Genomic DNA, 12,411 nt, shown 5'->3' with positions numbered 1-12,411 from the left:
CTGCATGTTACCTGTGTCAGGCAGTGCGGGACATTACGGGTGTGGGCGTACCAGTGCTCGTGGAACAAAACAAAATGGAAATGCGAGGGGCTTTGAAGCGGAGAATAAATGTGACGCACTCTCTTCCCCGATGTCCAGGTACCGTGTCCGATCACATCGAGAGAGTCTATAGGAAAGCTGGCAGCAAGAAGCTCTGGTTCGTATGAGTGTCCTTGTCCTGGTGTTTGTTCTGTGTGTTGTCCGAGTGAAGGGCCTGAAGATGATGGGCTGGTCTCCAAGATGCTGTCCCCCTGATTTCCACTGTCCAACTCTGCGGGCAGCACCGTGCCTGCCACACTCCCCGAGATTAAAGTGCCTGGGAGAGAGACTCCCCAGGAGCAGCACCTGGGGGTGTGCACGGGTGGCCTGTGCTTGACCTTGCCCCCTGGAGCCCAGCAGTGCTTCCGGCTCTGCTCTGTGTCAGGAGCCCTGCCCGCTGCCGCGGAGGCTGCGGGGGGAGAGGCTCATGTCAGCACCGGCACCAGTCATCCCCTGAGCAGGCAGTTCTCACCACTTAGACGGAATAGCTCCCAGGGCCCGCAGTGGCTTCGTGGAAAATGACTAATGTGTTCTGCAGCGGTAGTCTCTTCCCAGGGGTTGAAACAAAAATGAGGTAAGTCGAAATAAAACAGTTTAAATTCACAGCAGGGCAGTTGGCCTAAACGCACGGCTCTCTGCATTTTGAAGCAATTCTAACAGCATTACTGGCAGAATCTAACATTTTGAAAGTAAGAGTATACATATATATTTTTTACGTGACCCATTATTTTCTCATTTGGGGGGAAAAAAGTCTCAAGATATGTAAGAAACTCCCTTCACCCGAGTGAGCCTTGGCTTTCGAATCTCTGAAACCAGAGTATTGATAAGCCAGTCTCTTGGCAGCCTTCCAGCTCTGTGATGCTCACAGACATGCCCTTCCCGCCCGGGAGAAATAGTGCCGTAACCTGGGGGGACCCCGTTTCTCACTGTAGACCCTCAGCACGGGCAGCGTGCGAGCTCAGAGGTGCTGCCTGACAGCCGGTGAGGGCCCGAGTGGCCATGATCTCCCTTCGGCTAAGCAGGCCCGGTTTTGCTTCACTTGCCTTTTAGATAAATGTGTCACTTGGCTTTTAGGTAAATGTTACCCTGGCATCTTAGATAGGCCATTGGCCAGCAGACGCTGACGGTGCCGACTGTTCTGTTGAAAAGAACAGGCTCCCGGAAGTTGTATTGACTGTATTTTCCCTTTTATGGCTCCGCACTGACACACCCAGGTTGGCGGTTCGCTCCGGGGCTGCATTTACCCAGAAATTCTCCTCCTCCATAGCCCCGCACGTTACCACCATCCTGGTCCATGGGAAGCAGGTACACGCACGGCGTGGGGCCACGGCTGCCTGGCGTGTGGGCTTCCTTGCCTCTGAGGGTGGAGCCTCCCCGCTGGGCGAGTGTGTGGGTGACAGCTTTTCTAAACGCAGGGGAGTCTGTCGCGCTGACTGATCAGTTACTGACTTCGCTTTTACCATTCCCTCCGCGCTGAGGTCAAGGCATGGGCCTGCCTTTATAGGCCAGCTCTCACCAATACCCCGAACTTCAAGAAAACCGTTTTAAACCTCTATTTTACTTTTTTTCATCTAAAAATTCCACATGAATTTTCACTTTTGAGGGAGAAACAAATTGCATGTGCTGAGCTTTAAAAACAATCTGTTCTCCGAAGGCTAAGACTTTTGCAGAAATGTAAAAATAGCAGCGTGAATTCCTTCCTCCCACATTCTGGCTTCAGCTAAGAAAAATGCCGGTCTTTCCTTGTAACGCTTCCTACACCCAGCACTCCGCGAGTCCCGGAAGCCAGGCATTCCGGTCCGAGGCCCCGAAGGACACACGGTTTGTACCAGGGACAAATGATGGACAGGGTTAGACATCAGCCAGCCTTTCTGTGCAGTCAGGGCTCCCACCGAATCCCTCTCCGCCCCCCACCCCCAGGCCTGCCAGGCTCCCTGTCCTCCTGGTTAAGATGATAATGGGACCGATGACAGCAGCTGGGCCCAGGATTGTGGGCTCAGTGTCTCCGCAGGCCACGGCGAGGCCCTGGCTGTGCATAGGTCTGCGTCCCCCTCGCGGGGCCCCGCAGGCCATGGCGAGGCCCTGGCTGTGCGTAGGTCTGCGTCATCAGCTTGTGACCCTCTGGCTGCTCTCTTCTCGCCCCCAGGTCGGTGGTGCGCCACGCAGCGAGCCTTTTAAGTAAAGTAGTGGACAGCCTGGCCCCGTCCATTACTAATGTGTTAGTGCAGGGCAAGCAGGTAAGTGTCCTGGGGGGACCCTGCTTTCAAATCTGGCGCCCTCGGGTCCTAGGCCTTCGTAGCCGCGTTGTCAGAACCTCAGGTGCGTGCACAGGGGTCTTCCCCAGCATCTCCCTCAGAGAGGCCGGCACCAAAGGCAGTCGCCTCGGCTCCTGCTGCCCCGCAGGAACTCGAGGTCAGGGCCGCCGCCGACACAGAACACGGGGCACTGCTGCAGGCAGGCCTAGCGCAGGGCAGGACAGGTGGGCAGACGGGTGCACAGCGCAGGCCTCCCTCCCCTCACGTGCGATTCTCTCCCCTCGGGGTATACTGACTCCCAGGCCCTGTGCCCTCGGGGCGCCCCCCCCCCCCAGCTCCTGTCCACTCTCCCCCCTGCCAGCTCTGGTTAGATCTGCTCTGGGTCCTCCTGGCGGGCCGGTGACGCTCCAGGCTCTGGACCCCAGTTCACTGAAGCATGGCGCTCACCGCGGCTCGCAGGGCTGTGCACTGTGCGGTGTGCCCGCCTGGGCCGGCGCATGGGCGCTGGTGCCGTGGCTGCATGGCGCGGGCGTGCGCTTAGGAGGGGCAGCTGCTCAGCTTCTGGCCGTGCTCCTGCGCTCTGACTGCCCGGCGGAGTGAACGCCTGTTTGCTTCTTTCTCTTCTTGGGGAATATTGTGCTTTACTGTCGTTTCCTGGAAGTTAACCGGGGCCCCGGTGGCTTTAAAGTTAGGAAGGGCTTTAACTCTTCAATGAAATCAACCGGCTGCTCGTACGCAGGCTCAGCTCCTCATAACTGACGTGATTCCCCCCCCCCCCCCCCCATGGCAGCTCTGAAGCACGAGAGCGAGTTAGTGATTTATCCTGTAACGTTACTAACAGTAACAAAGTGCCTGCAGCCGGACCGGTGCTCGGCTGGTTGAGCATCGTCTCAGGCACCAGAAAAGCTGTGGGTTCGGTTCCTGGTCGGCACATGCCGGGTTGTGGGTTTGATCGCAGTCAGGCGCGTACGGGAGGCAGCTGGTCCATGTGTCTCTCTCCCATCGACGGTTCTCTCTCCCTCTCCTTTCTCTCTCTATAAAATCAATTTAAGAAAGATCACAGTAAGGAAATGCCTGAAGAGAAGTTGGGTCACCTTTCTCATGTTACTCTTTCGCTTTCTCACGTTGCTGAGAGGTAGAACTTCCATCCCCTCTGCCGGGCACACAGGCAGGGCCAGGGCAGCGCGCCCACCGTCCTCGCCGCAGCGCCAGCCCGGGTGGCGCCCGCCAGCGCCCCGAAGGGTGTGCACGGCCGGGAAGCTTCTCCCTGTCCTTACCTGGGAGCAGAGTTAATCTCTCCGCATCTGAGAAGGTTTTGGAGAACGTTGAGGTCGCTGGCATGGATTGGGGTTCAGTTTTCATTGCCTCTGGAGGCCCCCGTGTGCCTTCTGTGTGTTTTCTTTACTCGCTGGCATCTTAGTAAACGTATCGCACCTGGACTGGTCAGTACCACTCGAGATGCAACAAACCAGAAGTTCTCAGTTTCTATCCACCACAAAACTGGGGCAAAAGGCCCCATGCTCTGCTGTCTCCCCTCACCCCTGCAGACCCAGGGCCCTGCTGTGCTCTCCCCTCACCCCTGCAGACACAGCCCCTGCTGTGCTCTCCCCTCACCCCTGCAGACACAGCCCCTGCTGTGCTCTCCCCTCACCCCTGCAGACCCAGGGCCCTGCTGTGCTCTCCCCTCACCCCTGCAGACACAGGGCCCTGCTCAGCAGTACTCCCTGCTTTGAGTGTTCGTCACCACCCTCTGTGCTTTCTTGTTTCCGCCTGTGGGAGGCCGTGGGGAGGCCTCTGTGGGTGAGAGAGCAGCCAGTATTTAGAATTCACTGGGCGACCTCCCCTGACCCTTGAAAGGGCGACAGTGTCGTTAAAAAGTCCCACGGGAACTGGGAGAGAAGGGAGGACATCCCTCAGACGCTACGTGTGTGGACTGTGCGGAAAGACGCCGCTCAGTGCGCTCTGGTTCCTCCGGGGCCCTGCTGGGCTCCAGTCCTTCGGAGCAGTCCCATCTTAACAGTCATTTATATTCCTCCCGCCCTGGCCCCCCCCCCCCCCCCGCCCGCCTGCCCTCCGCTTTCTGTCCAGATGCACCCGGGCCCGGGGGGACTCATGCTTTCAAAGCCACTTTCATCAAGGCAGGAGCAGCCACCCCGCCCCCGGCTGCGCGAGCCCTGCAGCCTGCCCTCGCGGAGCCTGGGTGTTCCTGGTCGCTCGGCAGCTAGCAGATGGCTCACCGGCTCCGCCTCTGCCAGGTCACGCTGGGCGCCTTCGGGCACGAGGAGGAGGTGATCTCCAACCCGCTGTCCCCGCGGGTGATCAAGGACATCATCTACACGTGCAACACCCACGACGAGCGGGCAGCCGTCATCCAGCAGGAGCTGGTCATCCACGTGGGCTGGGCCATCGCCAACAGCCCCGAGCTGTTCAGCGGCATGCTCAAGATCCGCGTGGGGTGAGTCGCGCCGCCGCGCCCCCGGCCTCCATCGCCGCCCTCCTCTCTCCAAGGTCAGCCCCCGGGGCGGGTCCTTGGCCGAGGCTGCCATCAGGCCCCGGCCAGCAGCGAACCCGCTCGCCGGACGGATGCTGGTCGGGTAAGGATTTGATTTGCTGTCGGGTATTGATTTGCGCTCGGCTCTCATGTTGAGGTCGATCAAGCGCTGACAGGCCCATTACTGTAAGGCCTGCGAGGCGGGCTCTCTGTGCCGGGCCTGTCAGCCAGCGCCGGGGAGAGCCCCGAGGATGTGCTGTCAGCCTGCGTCACCCCGCTCACCTGCCTGTACACCCTCCACACAGTGACGGTCCGGGCACGGCCCCTCCCGATGCCCCGCTACCGCTGTGACCACACAGCCCAGGGAGGAGGGGAGGACACGGCTCTGAGGTCATTAGCGTGGCTGATGCCCTCACAGGCCTTGACATTCAATGCGAGAGAAGGAGGGAGACCACCCTCCCTGTGCCCGTCTGGATCGGGCACCGGTCCCCTCGCAGCCCGCCGCCCCCTATGGGATGGCTTGGTGTGGGGCGTGCACACGCCCATTCGCTTAATAGCAACCTGGGCGAATTCTTCTTAGCATCTCAAAATAGCTTCAGAGTGGTTATTAAAAATGGTTTCTTATTATGAATCAGTACATTTAAAAAAATATATTTTTATTGATTTCAGAGAGAAAGGAAGAGGGAGAGAGAGATAGAAACATCAATGATGAGAGAGAATCATGCATCGGCTGCCTCCTGCATGCCCCACACTGGGGGGTGAACACCCAACCCGGGCCTGTGCCCTGACCGGGAATCGAAGCGTGACCTCCTGGTTCCCAGGTTGACGCTCAACCACTGAGCCGCGCCTCCGGGAGAATCGGTGCGTTCTGATGGCCCTTCCTCTGTTCGGAAAGTGCCAGCCTTCCTGGTTTAGAGTGGCGTCCGGTTCCATGCACTCACGTTCCCCTGCTTGACGGGGCCCGTGGGAAAGGAACTTGCCGGTGCACACAGCGTGCTCCCAGTCTCCTGCGAGAATGTTAGGGAGGAAAAGCTCATCCCAGGCCCGTCCGGGAGGGGGTCCCCTCCCGCCCCCTCCACGTGCCCGGGCGTCCTTGTCCCCCAGTCAAACCCGAGCCTTGGGAAGGCGGAGCTGTCAGCCGAGCGCATCTGCCGCTTTCCCAGCTGCTCGTCAGGGTCTTCGGACAGGAAGGGCCGTACGCCGGGTCCATGTCCCCGGCCGGCTGGGGAGGGTGACCGTCTTCTGACCGTCCCTTCCCCCGAGAGAACTAGGACCACCCGGGAGGACGCACCCCGTTGCTCTGAAACCAGCCGTGGCAGAAAGAAGGACTCGAACCTTCGGGTCCTTCCCCCCATGCTTTCCTCTCCACACCTGCGACAGCGTGGGGGCTGGCTTTCTGGGACGCGTATCAACAGGAAGTCATGGCACTTGGGTGTAGGAACCCGCCACTGGAAACCCCCCCCCCCGGGTGATGGGCGCTGTCCTGGGCGTGGCTCCCGGGTAACGCACGGGGCCCGCTGGCGAAGTTCATTCCCTGCCTCTCCCTAACGGTGTGTGCAGCTGCTGCCCTCGGGCGCTGTTCTTTCCAGACTCTTCCTTGGTTTGCAAACCTAGTTTATCTCACTTCTTTCCTCAGGATACAGTAAGTGAACAAAATGAGATAAACTGTAAACACACTTAGAAAAGCTTCTCAGCCCCGGCCGGCGTGGCTCAGGGGTTGAGCATCGACCATGAACCAGGAGGTCAGGGTTTGATTCCGGGTCAGGGCACAGGCCCAGGTTGCGGCTCCATACCCAGTGGGGGGCGTGCAGGAGGCAGCCGGTCCATGACTCTCTCATCACTGATGTTTCTATCCCTCTCTCCCTTCCTCTCTGAAATCCATAAAAACACAATAAATAAATAAAAAAGGGCAGTGTGACAGCTGTTCGTGTGGTGTCCTGTCTGCCCGGTGGATGGGATCTCATTTGGCAAGATCCCGAGTTCTAACCAGTCTTCACGTTTACTGCCTGACCTCGTCTGCAAGCACAGGCCGCGCGTTCCACGGTCAGATCCCGTCACGTAACCCTGACGGGGGTCGGTCTCTGGGCTCAGGGAGTTGAGAGGCCTCGTCCCCGCCCGGGTGGGCGGTGCTGAGAAGGGCACTGAGCCAGAAGCCCGGGCCACTGGTCCCGGCTATGGATCCGCTCTTCCCTGTGTTGTCGCAGGTGGATCATCCACGCCATGGAGTACGAGCTGCAGATCCGGGCCGGGGACCAGCCCGCCGTGGACCTGTACCAGCTGTCGCCCAGCGCCGTCAAACAGCTCCTCATGGACATTCTCCAGCCGCAGCAGAACGGACGGTAACGAGGCCCTTGGCCCCCCGCAGGCCCCCGGTCCACAGTCACTCACGTTTGATGCGCGTGTGAACAAAGATGCTGATAAGAAGTAAAACACCGCAGTCGCAGGGACAGTGCAGAGATGCGAGTCAAACTACCCGTCTTCAGCCGCCATTCGGTGCTGATTTGAATCGATACTTTTCAGGTGTAGTTCATGAATGCGCCTTCATTTTCACTATTCTGTGCAGAGCATAGCGCCTCCTTCCCCCCTCCCCCTCGTCACCCCTTTCTGAGCCTTTGCAGCGCCCCCCCCCCCCCCCCCGCGCTGGCACGAAGGCCTGGGTGGGTAACGTGAAGCAGGCGGCCCGTTCTCTGCCTCCCTAAGTAGACGGCGCACCTCTCCAGGCTGAACCGTCCACAGACTTGACTTGTGCGGAGGTTAGAATAAGGGCAAAGCGAACACTCGTGATTGCACTGAATTGAAGAACGTTTTTATAACAAAAGGCTTTCCTATGATTATTAAAGCTGCTCCTATGTTTTTAAGTGAAACTGCTTGGATATTAGAGTCATGTAATCACAGGGTGAGATTTTTAACTTTGGAACTTGCTAGTGAATACTGTTCTACCTGTTACATTTCTTAAAGGCTGGTGATTTTCTCCTTTCCTGCGAGCTTTTCCCTCTGAAATATTCAGTCACCTCGAACACGGGCGGGAGTCTGCATCGCGGGTGGGCGGCTCCCATGGCTTCCCTCTCGGAGGGCTGGTCCGTGCTGGACCGGGCTTCCTGCCAGGGCGCGCTGGCGTCTCCGCTCTGAGGCCTTCTCCTCTGGTTGCAGATCTTGGCTGAACAGGCGTCAGATCAACGGGTCTCTGAACAGAACGCCCGCCGGGTTCTACGACCGCGTGTGGCAGATCCTGGAGCGCACACCCAATGGCATCATTGTCGCCGGGAAGCACCTGCCGCAGGTACCGCCGCGTGGCCTTGGTGAGGGGCTGTGAAGGGGCCTGAGCCGGGCCCGTGTGCCCTCGGCATGGCAGCGCCTTTCCGTGTGTCCCAGGTCCTAGGGGGAGAGTGACGCTGGGAAGGACAACCTTCCAGCAAACAGCCACTCGTAGAGCCAGGCTTCTGTAGAGGGCACCGAGCCGGAAAGGGAAAGGAACTCAGGTGGAAAAATGCGTCCAGTGCGACGAGGAGACTTTTCTCGTATTTCCTCCCTCGAATGCGACGCCCCGTCCCCTTTAAGCACGCCTAGAAATGGGGCAGTAGCGGCAGGTGGGGCTGCCCGCCGACGGGCGCACGGAATGCAGGGCGGGCCTTGCACAGGCGGACAGTGTGCTGTCCTTCCCCTGAAAGGGGGCGCTCCCGCGGGCCCTCTGGGGAGTGAGTGATGCGCATAGTGGTGAGGCTGAGGGGCGTTCGCGGGAAGTAGGAAAGTGTGACTCGCCCTCTCTGCCACCCAGGATGCTGGGGACTCCGCCTGCCCCCACTCACGGAGCCACACTCAGAGCCCCTTCCGCCAGGCCCAGCTCTCAGTTGCTCAGTTGCTCAGTTGCTCACTTCCTGCTCTCAGTTGCTTGTGAAAAGTGCCCGGCACACAGGCAATCCTCTCTATAAATGACACGTGAAGGGCAGAGACAACCCTTTCATTTTGCTTGTTTGTGTGGCTTGCCTTCCCCGCACACAGCGCTGTCCTTGCTGATTTGGTGCATTTTTGCGCCGCCGGGTCAGGCAGGACTCGCCGCAGAGACGAGGTAAACTCCACGGCGAGGACTGACATAGCGTCTGCCGGCTTCGGCCGCGCATTCCATGTTCTAAGGCCCATCACCATGTTCTGTACGCGGTTCAGCCCACGGCTGAGCAGAGCCTGGCGTGCACTCCACGCACCGTCTCGGCTCCTGACTGTTCCCTCGTGTGCCGACATGGTTTCCTAGTCTAGTCCCTTCCCCTAAACACACCGCTGAGGCGACGATGGCTCCTGAAAACGGGAGGTTAGTTCTCACAGCGCCGGCGGGGTTCGCAGTTCGACATGAGATCGAGCCCTAGAGCTGGGAGGCTCTCGGGTTTGTAGAGACCAAAAGGGGTTCTTGGGGAGCGAGTGGAGCTCCTCGTGGTGGAGCCAGGTGCCCCCCACGCAGCGGTGACGCTGGGCTCTCTGTTCCAGCAACCGACCCTGTCGGACATGACCATGTACGAGATGAACTTCTCGCTCCTCGTGGAAGACATGCTGGGCAACATCGACCAGCCCAAGTACAGGCAGATCATCGTGGAGGTGCGTGGGCGCGTGGCCTGCTGGCGGGCGCTTTCTCTTTCTCCCTGAAAACCGGGCGGAGATGGGCCAGGAGACCAGAGCTTCCCACCTGCCTGGCCCGCCCCCCGCCCCCCACTGGGTCCTGAAGAGGACAGAGCCCTGACCTCTGACCCGAGCCGAGGCATAGGAACAATTCCCACGTCCTGCGTCCTTGGGCAGAAGGATGTCCAGCTTTGTCAGCGCACTCTGGCCCTCAACAGCCAGTGCATCATAGACAGCGAGCACCTTTTCTGTTTTTTAAAATATGTTTTTATTCATTTCAGAGAGGAAGGGCGAGAGAGAGTGCATTTTTAACAACATGACAATCCCCGGAGAAACTGCTGTGGGGTCACAGATTTATACTCATTTGGGCCCTAACCGGTGTGGCTCAGTGGATAGAGTGTCGGCCTGTGGACTGAAGGGTCCCAGGTTCGATTCCAGTCAAGGGCATGTACCTTGGTTGCGGGCACATCCCCAGCAGGGGGTGTGCAGGAGGCAGCTGATCGATGTTTCTGTCTCATCGATGTTTCTAACTCTCTATCCATCTCCCTTCCTCTCTGTAAAAAAATAAAAATATAGTCATTTGGGTGCTGGGCTCTGAGTCACGTGATCGTGAGCCTCCATCCACAGTCTCCACGGACTTACCCGCCGCCTCTGGCTTTGTTGCCTCCCATGTCCTCTGGGAGCTCCCGCAGACGCTGATGTTGGTGTCTGGCCGACAAGGATTACTGCCCAGCGGCCAGGAGAGTTCAGACACGGGGGGAGGGGGGGTGGGGGGACGGGGGGAGGGGGGTGGGGGTTGGGCACTAGCTGTAGAGAGGGTGGGACAGTCATCTCCGAGTCTCTAGCTTTTCTTAACGACTGAACATCTCAGCGTGGCTACAGGGACCCACAGTGAAGAGCACTGTCATTCCCAGTAGGACGCAGGCTGCTGATTTGCAAGGTTCGGAAGGTTCCAGCCACAACGAGCCTAAGCCCATCGCTGTACAGGGCGCACGGGGGACCGCAGGGCCATCCTGGCTGGGAAGGGGTGAACCCGCCAGCCTGTGCCACCCCCAGCCACTCACCTGGCCTCAATGTCGTCTCTCCCAGCTGCTGATGGTCGTGTCCATTGTCCTGGAAAGGAACCCCGAGCTCGAGTTTCAGGACAAAGTCGACCTGGACAAACTGGTGAAAGAAGCATTTCAGGAATTTCAGAAAGACGAGAGTCAACTCAAGGGCGTTGAAAATCAAGTGAGTAGAGAAAATAGCTTTTCGTAGATTTTTTCCTGCCTCAATTCTTCAAACTATCCCAACCTCTTACTGTGTAACTGGCAGATTCCCAGATGGCACAAGGGAGAACTTGGGGTGGGGAGGGGCAGGAGGTCTGACTTACCTGAGGAATTCAGGCTACTTTATATTTAATTATGAGTCAATTCCGCCATGAAGTTCTGTAGAAAGAAACCTGGGAATTTCCTGCACAGAGGCAGCGGGTCAAGCGTGCTTTACAGAGGAGCCCGGGCCCCAGGAGGCTGCAGGATTCCACCCTGTAGGGAGGGGTGTGGGCCCGGCTCTGCGGGCGCCGTGTGCGCCCCCTACAGGCTGTCACATTCATGCTCAGCTGCCAGGAGGCCTAAGTAAACAAGCACTGTCAGCCGAGAGGAGAATCGGAAAATGTCCGGCTTAGCTCTCGGCGCGTTTTCCAGGAGGGAACCCTGAGAATGACCGCCCGGGGCCGGCACTCACGTCACCCGTCAGAGCGGAAGGAAGAGGGAGAGAGAGACATCAGTGAGGAGAGAGTCATGGGTGGGCTGCCTCCTGCACGCCCCGCACTAGGGACCGAGTCCGCAACCCCGTCAGGGCCCTTAGGACCTCCTGGTGCGGAAGTCAACACTCCACCACTGAGCACGCCAGCTGGCCTGTCCCCCTGCACCAGGCAGAAAATCCAACGCACCTCCCTTTCCTTCCCAGGACGACATGACTTCCTTTTACAACACGCCCCCGCTGGGCCGGCGCGGGACCTGCAGCTACCTGACCAAGGTGGTGATGAACCTGCTGCTGGCCGGCGAGGTCAAGCCCGGTGGCGAGGACCCGTGTCTGGTCAGCTAGTGAGGAGGCGCTGGGGGCCCTGGGGACACGCGTTCGAGGAGCGGGTTCCGTTCTGCCTGGACGTGGAGTCCAGGCGGCCACTGCCGAGTGCACTGACCCCGCTAGGGCGGCGCTGCCCGCCTCCCACAGGGACTGGGCCTCTTGCTGCCACCACCAAGCGAATGGTAGGACAGGCTGTCAGGCCAGCGAGAAAGTCCTCGTGGTCATGCCAGCTAGCCGTGACCTTTACCGAACAGTAGGAATAGTAGACGATGGCAGGGTCACCGCTGCATGTTCTGTGATCAGCTGCTCATCAGAAGTAATCCTCGCTTCCCCACTTGCTGCCACTGAAGTGCATGTGCCACGCGGTGCGCTGGGACGAGCGCGGCTGGAGCAGCGCTGTTCAGGGGCGTGTCACGCCCGGATTCAAATGCATCGTCACACGCGTCGGCCAGCTGACGTGTTGATGTCCGGAAGCTGTAGTATTGGTGACATTGTAGGATACAGAGCCGCTCTGCAGTTGTTACCTTGGAAACGTGACGATGGTTTTATATTTGTCGCACCTGTAGTGGTTGGACTAAAATACAGTAATAAATCTGATCAAACGTGTAAGACTTGTCTATTTGTATTGCAAACACCGATATGCCTGATGAAACATTTTCGTTGAGTTCTTACTAAAGAGAGGGCGTGTGTAAGATTATTGAGAAGTATGGGTGGTTTACCTAGTTTGTATTAGTAAAAATGAAATTAAATATTACTGAATTTTATTTCTGAATTAATCTTTTTATCTGGGCACACTCTTTGTTCTCATGTTCCCAATACGGGCTCCTGACCGTTTTTATTTACTAAATCTGGAGAGGGTGGGAGAGACGCAGTGGTGCCTCCCATCCCTCAGTTGGGTAGCTGCCACATTTCCTT

At 58.4% G+C, this 12,411-nt stretch overlaps 1 protein-coding gene across 3 annotated transcripts in view; it reads left to right on the top strand.

Annotated features, from left to right (window-relative positions):
- Nucleotides 1–12,105, top strand: part of PHKB (phosphorylase kinase regulatory subunit beta) — a 64,821-nt gene extending 52,716 nt beyond the window's left edge. For 2 of the 3 annotated variants that reach the window (XM_059668117.1, XM_059668119.1), the window contains 8 exons: nucleotides 139–196; nucleotides 2,225–2,315; nucleotides 4,589–4,788; nucleotides 7,029–7,163; nucleotides 7,975–8,104; nucleotides 9,301–9,408; nucleotides 10,519–10,659; nucleotides 11,377–12,105. In XM_059668117.1, coding sequence (XP_059524100.1) covers nucleotides 139–196; nucleotides 2,225–2,315; nucleotides 4,589–4,788; nucleotides 7,029–7,163; nucleotides 7,975–8,104; nucleotides 9,301–9,408; nucleotides 10,519–10,659; nucleotides 11,377–11,514 — 1,001 coding nt within the window. In that variant the 3' untranslated portion in view covers nucleotides 11,515–12,105. Of the gene's footprint in view, nucleotides 1–138; nucleotides 197–1,292; nucleotides 1,384–2,224; nucleotides 2,316–4,588; nucleotides 4,789–7,028; nucleotides 7,164–7,974; nucleotides 8,105–9,300; nucleotides 9,409–10,518; nucleotides 10,660–11,376 lie in introns of all 3 variants that reach the window. The other variant, XM_059668118.1, reaches the window with a different exon arrangement.
- The last annotated feature ends 306 nt before the right edge of the window (nucleotides 12,106–12,411 follow it).

The sequence above is a fragment of the Myotis daubentonii genome, chromosome 15 (genome assembly GCF_963259705.1).
Source record: "Myotis daubentonii chromosome 15, mMyoDau2.1, whole genome shotgun sequence".
Lineage (NCBI taxonomy): Eukaryota > Metazoa > Chordata > Mammalia > Chiroptera > Vespertilionidae > Myotis > Myotis daubentonii.
This window is presented reverse-complemented; position numbering and strand designations above follow the sequence as displayed.